General features: G+C 38.7%; 1 protein-coding gene across 5 annotated transcripts in view; it reads left to right on the top strand.

The window, feature by feature from the left end:
- ARHGEF7 (Rho guanine nucleotide exchange factor 7) overlaps positions 1–16807 on the top strand; it is a 131464-nt gene that overhangs the window by 60148 nt on the left and 54509 nt on the right. For all 5 annotated transcript variants that reach the window (XM_069878394.1, XM_069878402.1, XM_069878426.1 and 2 more), the window contains 3 exons: positions 8897–8985; positions 16221–16315; positions 16605–16700. In XM_069878394.1, the coding sequence (XP_069734495.1) occupies positions 8897–8985; positions 16221–16315; positions 16605–16700 (280 nt within the window). The remainder of the gene's footprint in view (positions 1–8896; positions 8986–16220; positions 16316–16604; positions 16701–16807) is intronic.

Genomic DNA, 16807 nt, shown 5'->3' with positions numbered 1-16807 from the left:
TTTTGTTTAAACTTATCTATATTTACTGAACTTCATTCACAGCAATTGCTAATTCTCAGGAACTCATACACCCCCCACCCTACTCCAGTTTGTTATGTAGGGTGCTCTAGGACTTCTAAACTAACAGAAGCATGCAGAAAAATTCCCCGTTGTGTTCATCCGTCTGTCACAGTTGGGCTGCTCTCACTTCTTTGGTCTGAATTCCTAGGATGCTGGATTTTGGCTCTTACACTGATGCACGTTGAATTGGTGCTTTGGGTTTGAATCGTAGAATGGATCATCCAATTCCAAGCCCCCTGCCATGGGGGGTTCAGTCTTCCACTGAAGTTTTCTTTTGAACTTCATGTAGGGAAAGTCCCTTCTCTAAATGTCATCTTTGTGACTGACTATCAGAACTAACATTTCTTTTTAATCCATCAGGACCTTGATGTGGGTGACAGTCTTTTTTTGGTGGGATTTTTTTTTTTCTTTTCCTTCTTTTCTCTGTCTCTGTTTGCTTTCAGAGATCGGGTTAACCTGGTAGGATAAAACTACCCGGGGATATTCTTTATCATGGCTCTAGTCAAAACACATATCTTCTGGCTCATGCTCAAGTCATTAGCCTGACTCTTTTTCTTTTTTTAAGCAGCTGTACAGATGCATGATTGCAAACTGAAGTTGTGAGGGTGAAACTCCATTTTTAAACTTATTCTCTCTCTTCCAGTTGCATCCTCTTATTTTCTTCCTTGATTTGCTATCTGCAGTTTGTTTTTGCAGTTTGATAAGAGTCTTAGATCTATAACTTTGCTGTCATTTTCAACTAGATCCTCCTAGGCATAGTCAGGATGTAAGACACAGCTTTAATGTTCTTCAGAGATCTCTCAGATGCGGCTTGCCCTGAAAAACAATTCCTGGAGCCTGTCTTTTTCTTGTCTGTAGCGTTGTAGCAGTGTCTTTCAGCCATGATGACTATCTCGTCCCATTGTTTTCTATTCAAAACATTGGTGCAGAGGTTTTGTTTGGATTTAATCAGTTTTGATCTCTTCTGACCCCTGAGACTGAAACCAGGGTCAGCAGTTACGCTTCAGAATGGAAGCCTCTATCAGTCAATGTACAAGAACCAGCAGTTGCCTGCAACTGAAATTAAGATGATTCCTGGTTTTATGTGGGTGAAGTAACTCTCCTGAGTAGGAAAGTCAGTAAGCTGTGAGGCTGACAGTTTGGTACCAAGTTCAGTTTGATTCTTACCAGTCCTTGCATCTCTGTCCAATTCCTGGGAGCTGAGATAGACTTCTTCAAGTCTCTTGTTTAAATTTCACTTCTTGCCATCAGAAAAGCTCTTCTTTTCTTTCCGCTGTACAGTTATGCACTCTGGGCTACAAGGACTTGCTCCTTCTGGCCTCTGCGAGACTCATTGCGTTCTTGGAGCACTTCTCATGCGCTCAGTTGCTTTTGTGGAAGGGAATGCGTGCCCATGCTTTTGTCCTTCTCAGGAATTTGAGTTTGTTGCTTTGTTTTCTGTACACTTTACTGACTAGTGCAGAGTTAAAACGACTGACCCGTAGCTCTCTAGCTTTTTCTGTTCTCCATTTTAAAGAGAATTACTATGTTTGGCCTCTTCCAGTACTTTGTGGAATTTCACTTGTCCATGTGGTTTCAACCATGGATGTTGCTATTTCTCTTACTGCCAAATCAGCACAGGAGGTACTATTTTATTTATCAAAGTGCTGGTTTTAACCTGCTTTTATGCCTTTGTAGGTATGTGTTTGAATTGTCTGATGCTGACCTTTTTATAATGAGGATGAGGGAGTGGTAGAAGGAAGCATGACATATTAAGAGCTTCTTGATGCTTAATAACTCTTCTTCCCTATTGAGTTGCAGATCAGCTTACTGCCTTGATGTATGTATGCTATGGAACGTTTTGTTGCAACTACCCTTATGTCCATGTTAGTTGTATTTCAACTAGTGGCATGGCTTTTTCTAATTACATTTGCTTCTTTTTGTGTGTTTGAGGTCATTGTAGTATTTGTGATGATCATGTTGAATTTTATTTATCTTTCCTGTTCTTCCTTTGAGATGCCCTAATTTTTTAAGAGGCTCGTCATACTTGTGAGCCTATTCCTCTTCCATTATCCCTAACGGGAATCCCTTTTTTACTGATTCTTTTAAGTTTACTGCCTTCTTCTTAATTGAAGTTCATTGTTTTCATTTTGCTGCTTTTTTTTTTTTTAATTTTTCCTTTTCTTGATTGCTTCCATGCAATTTATGAATGTTTCTATTCTTGACTGATTTCTGCTTTGTGAGTATTGTTCAATGTGTTAGAGAGGGCTTTTCTGCACTTTTCCTCCTTTCTGTATCAGTGTGTGTTGCTGCTACATCCTGAGGTTGGACTTCCTTTGTTTCACTGTCCACTTTGAAACAGGAATGCAATGCTGTTTACCACTTACCACAAAGCTCTGAAGTTACATGAATGGCTCTGGTGGATGTTCATGAGAAGTTTCATTTAGCTTACGTGTATGATTTGACTGGCTCTGTTGCACTGCTGTGCCCTTACTCTTTTTTGCTAGTCTTCATTAGACTGGTTGACATTTCTAGAGTTGATGGTCTTTCACTGTCCTTTTTTTGACTTGCTGGAAACTGTATACACCTCACTTTAAGATTTTCCTAGTTCAGAAATGTTTAAAGTGCCTTCGTGCTTTGAGGATGAAGTTAAAACACAAAAGCGATTTCTTCTTTTCCTGGATGTGTTTTAAAATGAGTTAGGAGAACTCACAAGCTCGATTTCAAAATGTGTTTTCTGTCAGTGCTATAATGAATTGATTTAAAAAAGATCAGGATAGGATTGTTGAAATACTTTTGATTAATGTCTCTTTGTGAACAAAATGTTCATCCTGGACGTCTCATCGGTTTTCAAAGTACTCTGAAAAATTATGGCATTGACAGTAACTCTGCCCTTCTTTATTCCCTGAGACGTGGCTGAAAACACTGCAACTAGTTAGAAATTCTGTACAGGCAACCTTATCTTATCATTTTGATGAGAGCTTTTGGGAACTGGTGGGTTTGATTAAATGTATCCCTGGAACCTGACTTTGGCAGACTGGATAACAAAAGATGGGAAAGAAATTCTGTTATGCATGTTAATTCTCAAAAAGTTCATAGACATCGGTTGCTTAGATAAATGAATTTTTGTTCTAATTTAAAATATCCTCTAGTATCAGGCAACTGTATGTTCGTAGTCTTTAGCTTGTATGGTTGCTCTGAAATTAAATTCTCAAGGAAAGGAAAAAAACCTAGAAGGAGAAGCTGAAAAATATGAGATAGTCTGAGATTATGATATAGCAGTAGTTGTCTTTCCTGAGAGGGAATTCCAGATACTGGCTGTATGGAAGATTTGCCATGAAGGAAATGAACGCTCAGATTTGGTGTGCTGCTTAGTAGTGAGAAGTGCTTCTATCCGGATTGCTTGCTTAAAGGTTTTAGAAGGAAACTAAACTACATTACATATATTGTACAAAAAGAGCATATTACACGATAAGTTATCTCAGAGTAGCTAAACATCACAAAGCTGTGCCCCTGTATATTACGTTGTAACTTGTTTGCTTAGCTGTGCCGGAATGATTAGTGTTATCACAGAATGCTAATATGTGGATGGGATGAGCTAGGAATGGTTGTAGGGCAGACAGATTATTGAGCAAAGCACAGCATTCAGTTTTCCTAGACTGGCCAATGACTCTGTAAACTTTTGGGAAACAAATTTGGTTGAGGTGGAAGGTGGTGTATATTTTGCTTTTGAGTGTGTGTTAGTCTTTCCTCTCCCACCTTCCTGACCCAAGGGGAAAAAGCAGAATTTGTTTGAAATCGTGGTACTTGTGATCAAACTTACATAATAAATAAAAGAAAAAAAGTAGCTTCTTTTCAGATCTGTGCCTACTCTGTAAGGATCAAAAAGATGGTCTGTTTCCCTCCCTCCCTTTGTGTTTTTATTTCCCTTTTTAAACCCTGTAACATCTTGCTTTTTTTTAATGTTCTTTGATCACCAGTCAGGAAGTACTTTGAAATGAGAGGACTTTGTTTTCCTCCTGCCATACTGTTACACATGACAGAGGCTAAAAGATTTATACCATGTAAACTTGTTAGATACTTGACAGTGTGTTCTTTTTTTTTTTGGTTATACAAAATGAAGCAGGGAGAGGGTGGAGGTGGAGTCGGAGTCTTGTCTCTTACACTGCTCCTTCTGTCTCACAGACGAGAGATTTTTTAGAGGGTTAGTTTTGAGAGGTCCCTTGTGATGAGGAGGAATTAGCCAGCATGGGATGTTGCTTAGCCGCTGTCAGATGTTAATCAGATTTTTTAAAAAATCACATGGTCAGTTGCTGGGTTTTATCCGTTTAATGGCATAAGGTTATGAAGGAGGGAATATAGCTTTGAAAAAAGACATTTGGTATGTCACAAATGTAGAAATTCATGTGTCGTTACTGCCCTAGCCACTCTTCTGTTATGCTTTCTTGACAGTTATGTTGATATCAGGCCTAGTGCAAATTACAGTGTTAATGGTTCTTCTGGTTAGATGTTATATTTAAAGGGAATAAACCACAGTGTGGGAAAAGGCCAGAGTATAGTGGAAGAGTATCTCCTGTTCCCGTCCTGTGGACCGTGAGGGAAGGACAGATGCGCTTTTAGCTCTGAAAAAAAAGGAAGGAAAAGAAAAAAGAAAAATCCACCAAGAATGCTGGTTTTCCTCTCGAATCAGATCTTCGGATCTAGGTTACACACACCATAGCCTTGTAATAGAAACACATGATGGTGATCTTGCAGCAGTACAGCTGAAATGCTTTTGTAAAGTGTGTCCTGAAGGAGTGCTTTCTGGAGTGGCATGAAATAGGCTGTTGAATGAAAACGAATGACATAAATTGGAGACGTCACAGAAGAGAGATAGGAGGGAATGCAAGAATGACAAGTAATTTGAAGGTGAGTAAAAGAAATACTCATGTGTTCATGAAAATAGAATGAAACAAAACATTAGGAAGGATTGGGTAAATTGTACTCCTTACAGTCACTTAGGTCAATGCTCGTAAATGGTAAGATAACTTGACTTCAGTTTAGACAGTTCATGGCATCTTATGTACTGCTTAGGGAAAGGTTATAGAAGCAGCTGCTCTAAGCTGTTTTGGTTCTACTGAGAACATTTGTTTTCTGGGAAGATAATATTAAGAAGCCTATCCCAACCTCCCTCTCCACCCAAACATGATCTGTGAAGTGAATTCTATCTGGTTAATCACTAGAAGCTTCAAAGCGTTATCAAGCGGAGCTGAGTGCAACTGAAAGTAGTGCTTTGGTCAGGAAAGAAACTGATACTTGTAACTGAACTCTTGATTTCAGTTATCAGCTGGATGCTGTCACTTCCAGTACTTGAGCAGATGTTTGTTTGCCTTAGATTTGATCGTGTGCGGTACCTATTTTCATTGTGTTTTCAGTGCTCATGTATTGGGCCTGGGAGATAAGTATGCAGAAGAGAAGAATCTTCCATATGGGGATAACTTGGTGTCTGGCTCACGTCACTTACTACCAGTGCTTTGAGAAACGGAGCTTATATGTTGGAGTAAGCAAGGCTTTGCAACAAATATTTTCAAACCCTATGGACTTCATAGCCCAGTGAGCCTAGAAGACCTTTATATAGAATGAGAGGATAGTGTGTGTTGGAAGGGACCTTAAAGATCATCCAGTTCAAACCCCATGCCATGGGCAGGGACACCTCCCACTAGATCAGGTTAGCCAAGGCCCCATCCAACCTGGCCTTGAACACCTCCAGGGATGGGGCAGCCACAGCTTCCCTCGGCAACCTGTGCCACTGCCTCTACCCCTCCATTGTGAAGAAATTCCTTCTTATATCTAGTCTAAGTATTCCCCTCTCCAATTTATACCTATTCCCCCTCATCCTATCACTACATGCCTTTGTGAAAACACTGTCCCCAGCTTTCTTGTAGGCCTCCTTCAGGTACTGGAAAGCTGCTATAAGGTCACCTTGGAGCCTTCTCTTCTCCAGGCTGCACAGTCCCAGGATGCTGAATTGGGGTGACACCTGCTTGAACTGTTTAACAATTTGTGCTGTATGTTTGTCAAACTATGCTAATGTTTTCTCATGAAGGATAATTAATAACACTTTTCTTTGTTTATGCTAAGAAAGTGATTTCTTATGCGCAACATCAGGATTTTCTTCTTTGTAATGTGTTGTGCAATAAGCTTAATTGCAACAAGAACCTTTCTTGTTCCTCCTTATGAAGCAAGGCAGTGCTTGGAGGCAGAATACCAGCCGTGATAGACAGCTGGACTGATTTGCTGTGTCTAATTCTGCGTTTCTACAATAGAAATGGCCTTTTCATTTTAAAAGCTGAATGTTGATTATGGCTGTTCAGGGAAAATTATTTGAATGTGTGATTCTTTTTATGCCCTTTTCAATCTGAATTTGATTGTGTGTCTCTGATGGATAAGTGAATCAGCTGAACAGCTGGTAATATAAATGACTCTATATATTTCAGCAAAAAATCTCTCTTCAGAAGCTTAGGAAAAGAAGAAGTTAGGGGAAGAGATGTATTTTTATACCCTTCAAGATAACAAAGTAGTTGGAAGAAGAGCCAGATTTCTGTGACCAGCCAGCTTTCTCCAGATTAGCAAGGGTCAGACATCTGTTTTATGATAAGATTAAGTGACAAGTATTTACCATTTTTCCTTAAATAACTCCAGTTTCTCATGCTTTTTGGCACATTATTTATAAAACTTCAGGCATTTAGTGAAACTGGAAGTTGCTATAAATTTTAGGATAAGTCAAGAGTTCCCACAGAGAATGAAAGCAAATTACTGAGTTTGGGTAGACTACATAATTTTCATCATTCTGTACAAAGAAACAAGTTGTCGTTGTCCCATAGATGAGTAGCCTTAGATAAACGTATATAAATGAGTAGCAGTACGTATGACATGACTTCAGGTGCTTCTTTTCACATTCAGTATTTAGTGACAGATCTGCTTGTGTTTATGGTTTTGTTCTAAAGGGATGGGAGGAGTCTTGTCATTTGGAATTACTTGGCTGTATAGCAGAGCACGTTCATGCTGCAGGGCTGGTGGTTGAGAGCATCAGTGTTCCCAGCTGGATAACTGCTGGGGCTGATGGGTTTTGTGCAGTCTGTCAGCTTATAGCTGACTCAGGCGGGTGGTGTGGGGATTTTAACCAAAAGGATTTCACTGTCATCTCTGAACATGGTAAGAAGAAATCTTTTGCCCATGTTTGGCAGTTTTAAGACCCTATTTTATTTTTAGAAGAGCGTCTTTGAGGAGAGTTCCCGTGCAGTACAGAGAAAATGCCCTCAAAGATACCACATGAATGTTCTTGACTGAAGCCTCAGGTCCAGCCAGCCTGCCCGGTGCTCCTGGCAGTGGGAACAAAAGGATGGCCTGCATCTGTAGTCTGTTCCTCAGAGATTTGTGGTGTTCTTGAGGCTGCACTAGGGCAGCCTGAAGAAGCACTAAATGGTACTATATGCTCCACGGAACAATGTGGGCTTAGTTATGTGTGTGTTTCCCTGGTCACCTTTACTGTCCACTGGAACTTCCCGTAGCCGTCCCTTAGCTTTGCTGTCTGGGCTTCTCCTGGAAAGGCAGTTCTTGTTTGAGACTTGCATAATTTATTCTTAGTAGCCTCAGGTATCCAGTAGTCTAGAGATAAATTATTCATAGATCTTTAATAAAGAGTATTTGAAACAGGAGCTTGCTTTTAAGATACAGGTAAAACTTTCAGTGGGTATGTTTTGATGATGCTTTTTTTGTTGGATTTTTATTTTGACTATCCACCATTTTATTGTTTGGATATAAATTACTCAAATACTTATTTAAAATTTGTGTTTTAGGCAAGCCTGCATATGTAAAATAACAAACAAAAGTACCACAGCGTCCTGATAAATAGTCTTGCAAGCTTTCCCAGTTGGTTCTGTGCAAAGTCAAGTGTGAGAAGTCAAAAAGAGAAGCTATAAATCTTGAATGCTGTGTCTGTGGCATGCAGCATGGTGCTTTTGATTGTCTCTCCCTTCATCTTTGCTCTTCTGTGATTGACGGAGTGGACTTGTTGAGGTGGGAAAGGAGACTGTAGGATTGTGTTATCTATGACTCTTCATTCTGGGAGTCAGCACTCGGGTAACTCTCAGGACTGTTGTTCAGAACTTGCAGAATTAGTTGCCCTTCCTGTTAGTGCATGAATTACTGAGGGGCAGATTCACTATGGGATTATGGGAAGGATTGCATTTATTGTTATGAGGGACTCCTTTCAAGTCCTTAAGCTTTATTCTTTTTTTATGTCATTAGCAACGAAAGATAATCTGCTTTAAAAGATAGTTTTCTGAGATAGGGATGTGGTAAGTCACTGCTCATATAGCATTTTGATTCTTGTGTTTGAACCAGACTGAGTATAGTGTCCTGCCTCTAGTATGTTCAGCCTTTGATTGGTCACTTGGTTTTACAGAGGTTGTTAAAACTGCATACTCCTTTTGTTTGAGTAGTGGGTGTAGTGTTTGGAAATACCTGTTGGTGTTTTGTTTGTTTGGTTTTTTTTTCTGAATTGCAATCTGTGATAATGTTTTGTTTTTTTAAAAAAAATTTGGAAAAGCTAATTGTATTAACTAACTTTCTGGTTCTGGGAAAAAAGAATGGGAGTTTTTCTGCTTGCCTTTATTTAGGCTTGAGTTTCGTTCATTGTGAAAATATGAGCCATTTTGATTCTTTACCAATGATTTCAAGCACGAGTATGTACGTTTCTCAGTAAAGCCCTATTTTCATTGTATCATATGATAAATATTTTAAAGCAGTTTGTTTGACCTCTAGTGTTGAGCTGTGGAATTGCACCCGATTGACACAAAAATATCTTGCGTTTCAGAAAAACCGGTCTCCCCCAAATCAGGTACATTGAAGAGTCCACCTAAAGGCTTTGATACGTCTGCAATTAACAAAAGCTATTACAATGTGGTGAGTGATCCTTTTCCCTCTGCGTGAGGTGTTATATACAGCAGAATGTAAATTAGTTAAATGTTCTTATTTGCACAAAAAATTGGCAGTTTTGTCAGAGCCTTAGTCTGAGAAACAGATAGCGGGTTTAGTGAATTTGCATATAAACAGGATGGTTTTTAGTTTAATAGAAAATCACACGTGTAAATTCTTAAGCATGAGGCAAAATTATAGTCTGAAGTAAGTGAATAATAGGCATTTTTGTAATATATTATGCTTGTTTTATTTGCTTTGCTAGTTGTTCATTTCTCTTTTCTCTCTCATCCCCCAAATATGCAATCAGTCTTCCCTGATCTCTGTGAATTAATGAAATTCTACTGTGTCAAAATTAAGAATATTTTTCTTCTTTTTGTTGAACAAGAGATTGAAAATTTCAAATGAATTTGCTTCCTTTGTATTCATGCTTCTAAGTCAACTCAATTATTAACTTCAGGAGCCCCTCCCTTACACTGATGGATAGATTTCACAGCAAAAGCTTTTAAGACTCCTCCCAGCGATTCTTAACCTAGTATCCAGATCTCTTTAGTAGCTGCATATAAGAAACATACCAAAGTCTATCAAAAGACAGGCTGAGAGAGTTGGGCTTGTTCAGCCTGGAGAAGAGAAGGCTCTGAGGAGATCTTAGAGTGACCTTCCAGTACCTGAAGGGGTTACAGGAAAGCTGGGGAGGGACTGTTAAAGGCTTGGGGTGATAGGAGTAGGGGGAATGAGTATAAACTGGAGAGGGGCAGATTTAGGCTTGATTTAAGGAAGAATCTCTTCACCATGAGAGTGGTGAGGCACTGGCACAGGTTGCCCAGGGAAGCTGTGGCTGCCCCATCCCTGGAGGCGTTTAAGGGCAGGTTGGATGGGGCCTTGGGTATCCTGATCCAATGAGTGTCCCTGCCCATGGCAGGGGGGTTGGAACTGGATGATCTTTAAGATCCCTTCCTACCCGAACTGTTCTTTGATTCTATGATCTTTAGATGTGTTATTGTAACCATTTTGAGAATCCTTTATTTACTAACAGTTAGAAACATTGGGAGGCAAAAAAAGCATGTTATTGTTTTTGTTAAGCACTGCTCCCTGCTGGTGTAAAACCAAAACACAGGGTTTCTTTCCCATTTGAAGCAGCTGTCATTGTTCTTCATTTTATTTGTCAGTTTTTAGCTGGGATCATAAACCATCCTTTTATGCTTTCATCTTTTGAGATTGTGGCATAAAAGCACCAACCACCTGGAAGAACAGAGCAGTATATATAGTCTGGTAATTGAAAACGATGAAGTGACCTCCTGCTCTCCTCTGGGCTTACCCAATACCTCTGTCAGTAGCTGTGATTCTGTGATAAAGGGAGGGCTGTGAGTCTTTGGATATCTCCCACCTGCCAGTCATGATGGAAAGTGCCTGTGCAGGCACACCTTCCTTCAAATTGCTGAAAGTAATGCCCTTACTGAAGTATGCCCAGCAACAAAAAGTGTCAGATAATTTCCTTTTTTTTTTTTTTTTTCACTATATCTCCTTACAATCCATTTCATAGTTGTTTGGCTTTCTTTTTCAAAGTTACTGCAGTGCGTAGTAGCAAATACATCTTCTCTGTTCTTGTTTTGATGTTAAAAACTGTTTTTCAATACAAGTAAACTAAAGTGAATGCAGCAAAGAGGATTTAGTTCCTTCACTAGGTAGAAGACTGGCTTGCTTAAATTTTTATCTATGTTGAATTTTTAATCAAAATAAATTGGCATCTCTCTTTAACACCAGTCCTTTAGACTTTTTTTAAGTTAGTGGTAAATATATGCTTCATATATAATATTATATTATTATTTCTGTGGTAGATCTTAATATCATGAAAAGTAAGAGTGGTAGCTGTCTAATTTAGACTTAACTAAAAATTTAATTTGACCTTGTCTAAAATGAATTTCATCTTGTGGATGCATATTTTACTTTCCAGGATTAAAACAGGCCATTTGGGGGGATGATGATGTACTTCAGTAAAAATAATAAGAAGTAAATGCTCAAATTTGACTAAAATCTTAGGTAAAGCAGATGAGTTATAAAAAGCCACCTAATTTTGAAATGCTATCTTCAGCTTCTGTGCTTTTTGGAATTGTTCACTGGGTAACCTGTTACCCTAAGCGTGGAGAGTGAAGCTACTTTGGGAAACAGCTGTAGCTGCCTTTTAGCTTAATTAAAAAAAAAGTGAAACTGGTGGCTGTCAATACCTACTTGTGGAGTAAGGTTTTTTTGTTTTGCTCAGGTGCAGCTTTCTTGGCTCACTAAACTGATGTAGTAAGTAAACTGATGTAGTAAGATTCCTGCTGTTTTGGCTGCTGGGTATTTATTAATGATTGATGATACATTACACCAGGGAGGGTGGGAGGGAAATGACCAGCTCATAATAATGTTTAGTAAATTTAAGCAGTGGCCATAGTGCTGCTTTTACTTTTGTCTGCAGTGAATCGGATAATTGTCCTATTTCAGTATTTTCCCAGGGTTTGGGAAATCCACCCACTTTATTTTTTTAAGCTCACCATTTTATTCTCTTTGTTTAAAGAATAAGAGGCTGTGCTATGGTGTGTGCTTACTTTTAGACAAGTCAGGCTTTAGTGCTGTGCTTAAAACCTAAGTTGGACTAGCTGGTATTAGAATTTCTTGACAAATTCTAAATTATTCTGATGGCAATATAAAAGCTACTGGGTGTATTCCAGTGGCTGGAGCACCTCTCACACAAGGAAAAGCTGAGAGAGTTGGGCTTGTATAGCCTAGAAAAGAGAAGGCTCCATGGAGACCCTATAGAAGCCTTCCTGTACTTAAAGGGGACCTACAGGGAAGCTGGGGAGGGGCCCTTTATCAGGGAGTGCAGGGATAGGATAAGAGGGAATGATTTTAAGCTGAAAGAGGGGAGGTTTAGGTATTAGGAAGAAATTTTTTTACTGTAAGGGTGGTGAGGCACTAGCACAGGTTGCCCAGAGAAATCATGGATGCCCCATCCCTGGAGGTGTTCAGGGCTGGGTTGGATGGGGCTTTGAGCAGCCTCATACAGTGGGAGGTGTCCCTGCTGATGTCAGGGGGTTGGAACTGGGTGATTTCTATGGTCCCTTCCAACCCAGACCATTCTGTGAACTATAAAATAGTTGTTTTCAATAATTACTAAACATGTAGTAATTATTATGTGTAGATAAGACAAACAGCAAATCCATTCACTGAAGTGAAAGCAGTATAAGCTATAAGTTGATTTTTTTTTTCTGTCTTAATGCACAAACTGCAGGCATGGGACTTCCCTCTGCTAAAGCTCATATCAGTCTGCACTGATAACAAAATAGAACCCTTACTAAGATAAAAACAAACAGCTCCAAATAAATCTTTGTCAACAGGTAGTTAAAAGGATGCAGCCTGGGTTAAAAGAGTAAGCATTAAAACCTGTGTTAAAGGCTCTCTTGACAACCAAGCATGATTTCAGGCTGACTCTGGGACTACTCAGTATTTTTAAGTTGTGGCTGTCTTCAGTCTCAGTATATACTGACACCCTGTAAATTTCATGATTTATTGCTCTTTTTCCTAGGGAGGGATTTGTGCAGGTGCAGGCAGCATCTGTGAGTAGGTTAGTCAGACTGAGGAGAAAATCTGAAAGGCAGTTCAGAGAAAGTTCAGAAAGTGGTAGGAGAGGCTCTGCTAATCTCCCTTTCTGGCAGAAGGGCTGGGGTAGGCTAAGGAATAGGTGCTTAATGTAAAGAGGAGACTGCTTTTACCACTTTCCTCTGTTCTTTGCCCCCTTGTAAACTTGTTCATTATTTTTGTGGATTCACAGAGCTCCATCTGAAGTTCATAACAAATCACATACCTTTCAGTTTCAGTGTGCTTTATTAGCTGCGCCTTGCACTAGGTGTTTCTGTGAAGACAGAGCACATTTGGTTTATGCTTATGTATTCCTGGCTTGGAAATGCAGGTTAGTAGAGAATGACTAGTGCTACAATGTCTTGTCCTCCATAAAATGGTAAAACTCTCCAGCAGTCTGTAATATGTACCAGACTCACGATCTAGCTTGAAGCACTTTTTAGGCAGAAGTAATTTAGTAACCTGCTAATAAAGAAGTGGGCATATTATTGCAGATTATTCCTTGAAGACAGAACAGGTGTGACTGAGTTTTATTTTTACTTGTCGTTCCCTTGAGAATTTAAAACTTTGTGCCCAAAATAAAATTAGGGTTATCTCTGCTTACAGCATGGTTGCCTTGAGATTAAGTAGGTGCTCTAAAGGCAGGTAAAAAATGGACAACTTTCTTCGTAGTATGAGTATTTGGATGACTTCAGTTTTCATTTAAGTATTTGAGAAGCATTGGAAAATAAGCACCACGTCAAGCCTTTGTGTTTATTGAAATATATAAAAGTTTTTGAGAACTCTTGAGGTATGGTATCCTTGTGTGGTGCTTTCCATTGCCCCTCTGGAGAGCCACTTTTAAGGGCTTCCTCTCTCACGTTCTCATGATTCAGGAAAATTAGACATTGATCGCAATTTTGTTGGAGTGTGTGATATTTCAGTTGAGTGCTGTACTACTCCCATAAAATGGGAACATGCTACAGGCTCATGCCCAAGTGTAGCTGTGAAATCTGTTTTTTCTCCTTCTGGTTTGGAGGGTGATCAGCTTCATGTAGGTCATTTAAAATCCATTTTTGGGTGGTAGTTTTTGCCCTAGGGAGATGGCTGGGGTTTTGTGTGACAGAATTGTTAACAATGCTTGAATTTTCCGTGCTGTGTGATTGAGAGAGCTTGTGCTGTATGAGGTCAGTTGTCTGTGCCTGCCATTCATCAGTGTTAGGGATTGCAAAAGCTGCCACTTCAATGCTGCTCTTTTGGTACCCGGTCTTATCTGTGCAAATGTTGTGTGGACTTGTGGAAACAAGGTCTTCGAGGTCTCATGGGGTCTTGCAGCAGCCAGAACGCGCAGAAAGCAGGAAAGGGAAGAAAGGTGATTATTAGAGCATGTGGGTGAGATGTGGATATGAGGAATGTAAGGGTGCTCTGGTGCCAGAATGCTGAGTTGCAATGCTGACTGCTTTACTGACTACTTATCTCTTCAAAGCACAGTCCAAGCATTTAATCCTCGTAGCTTCTTCGTGAGGTAGGTAAGTCAAGCTGGGAGGATGTGAGATTTCACAGAACTGATGTTTTAGAGCTATGTAAACAAGATTAGTCTTTTAAAAAGATACTTAAAGTAAAAGAAAGTTGTCTGCAGTGGAAACTGTCCTTGTAAATAAAAAAAAGTAATAGATTTACTGTGTTTTGGGAAGTGTTTAAAACTGTGTATACTGAAGTATTGTGTAACATTGTGAAGCAGTAGAACAACATAAAGCAGTGTAAGTGTATATATTACGCTGCATAGGTTTTGTAGCTTAGTTTTATTTACAGTTGCATTTATTTTCCTTTTTCCAGTAATTTGTCAAGTTGCTAATTCTAGTTTTTAGGCTTTCCTATTCTTTTTTTTTTCCCCTTCCCCTCCTTTAAGTCTTTTTTTTTACTTCAATGCAGTATCCTCTGTATAGCAAAGAGAATCCTCCAATAAAAAAACAAACCAGCGCAGGAAAATAGGAGTTCTGTCCAACATGAAACAAGTTTTATTTCAAGTTTTTCAGGCAGCTGTTTGTAGGGAAGAATGGAAATACCTTCTGAGAAAGTGGAGTAGTGGTGCAACCTTTCAAATTTTGTAGCAAATTTGTTGATTTTCAGCTTTTAATGTCTTCTAATGCCGTTTATTGCCTCATCAGAACACTGGTTTTGTTCTTGGCTTTCAGTCTCTGTTTCCCTATTAATGGCAATGTTAATGACTTGGAGCTTGGAGATTTTTGTATGAAAAGCCAAATTGGAAAGGATTGGTCTTGCGTTTAGTTTTGAACCTCACGGATCCTGAGTGCTTTTGTATTTCCATTTTAACAATTGACTTTCTTTGGTTTATATACGTATAAGAGCATATCGGGTTTAATTGGTGCTATTATCAATGGAAACTCCCACCCCCCCCGGTATAAGTGGTAAAAATACCCTTAGGTTTTTTAAAATTTGTGTGCACGTACTTTTATGCTGTAGTTCTCTAGTTAGTAGCCATAACTTCGCCTGTGACATTCTTCTGTCATACTGTTTAGCAGAGAATGGAGACATTTTAGTCTTCAGTTCAGGATTCAGATTTCTAACAAAAGAATGAACTCAAAAGTGGTCTCTTTCCCTCTCTCCAAATGAATAGAAGCATTCAAGTAATAAGCAGAATCAATGACACCAATGAAAGGAACAGTGAATTCTTCACTGACATACTGAACTATTTAAAGTTATTTCATCAGGTTTGCATTTAGGAATGAATGGCTTTTTTTATTTCCTAAGAAAGAGTATTGACTACAACAGTGAATAATGCACTCAATTACAGGCGTTACTATAAATGCTGAAATGAGATATTACTGTAGGCTTGACAAATATGTCATGTAGAAAAATAAGAAAGTTCATGGTGTGGCTCATGACCAGTGAATCGTAAAAAGTTTTCAAAGCTCAGCTTGAACTACTTTAATTCTGATGATCCTCTTGCTAAATCATTAACTTTTTGGTGGCAAAAACTAATCTGCTGATTAGAAGCACAGTAGAACTTGATGAGAATATATTGGAAGATATCCTAAAGCAGGTTCCTGAGAGATGGCCCAGGAAAATTATTTTCTTGTACATACTTGGGGATATTCCAGCTCTTTGATTTATATCAGCAAGAAAAAAAATAGTGTGCTGTACTTAACAAATTTTTGACTTTGCATCACAGTCTGTTGTAATTTTCCTCATAGTAGTGTGTATTATTGCACTCTGAGTGGAAGGTTAGGCAGCCCCATTTAAAACAAGTGCAATAATTGTAGTCTTCCTTAGCTTTGGAAGAGCTCTCACTCAAGCTCTCAAATATTACAGTAGAAGTTTTTAAGTGTAGTGAAATTCTTGTTGGCTTACCACTTTTTTTGTATATGGCTAAAGGATGGCTCGGGGTCTGTGTGTGTGTTTGTGTGTAGTGTTTTTTTCCTATGAAATTAATAAATGTACAGTATTTGGTGCTTTCTTGGTGATATTTCAAGTTTTAACATGGGAACAATCACTTAAGTTTTCCTAGTGCTAAGTCAATTTCAGTATGCTTTAAAACTGGTATTGGTTTGAAATTTTTGAAATATCTCAAGTGACGATTGCTAATTGGTATTTTTTTGTTGCAGGTGCTACAAAATATATTAGAAACAGAAAATGAATATGCTAAAGAGCTACAAACAATGCTTTCAAACTACCTGCGGCCATTACAAGCCAGTGAAAAGTATGTGAGTTTGTCTTTTTTTTTTTTTTTTAAATTAAGCTTGAGATCTCTTGTATTTTGGGAATGGTTTACGTGGTCAAAATATCAGTTTCTACATCCACGTGCATTTTCGTGTGGACTCTGAGATTCTTGAGGCAGGGCTTGCTTTTATTCTGTTTTCTTACTGGCTGAAGCAGTCTGGTACTTGATTTAAGAACCAATAAGTATTTTCTTCAAGGTTGTAGCATTATTAAAGCACAATTAGTCAATAATTGCAAACCTAAACACCTTCTATTTACTTTTGCTTCAGGTTAAACTCAACAAATACTTCATACTTAATGGGAAACTTGGAAGAAATAAGTTCTTTCCAGCAAATGCTTGCACAGTCTTTAGAAGAATGCACCAAGTAAGTACTCTGCATACCAGATGATGTAAAATTCTAACAAGCAAACATTTTCTTTTTTTTTGCTTGTTGCTTGACACAAGTTTTGTTCATTTCGCTTTAAGGATAGT

This window comes from Phaenicophaeus curvirostris, chromosome 1 (assembly GCF_032191515.1).
Source record: "Phaenicophaeus curvirostris isolate KB17595 chromosome 1, BPBGC_Pcur_1.0, whole genome shotgun sequence".
In the NCBI taxonomy this organism is placed as follows: Eukaryota; Metazoa; Chordata; class Aves; order Cuculiformes; family Cuculidae; genus Phaenicophaeus; species Phaenicophaeus curvirostris.
Note: the sequence above shows the minus strand (reverse complement) of the source record. Positions and strands in the feature narration are given on the sequence as shown.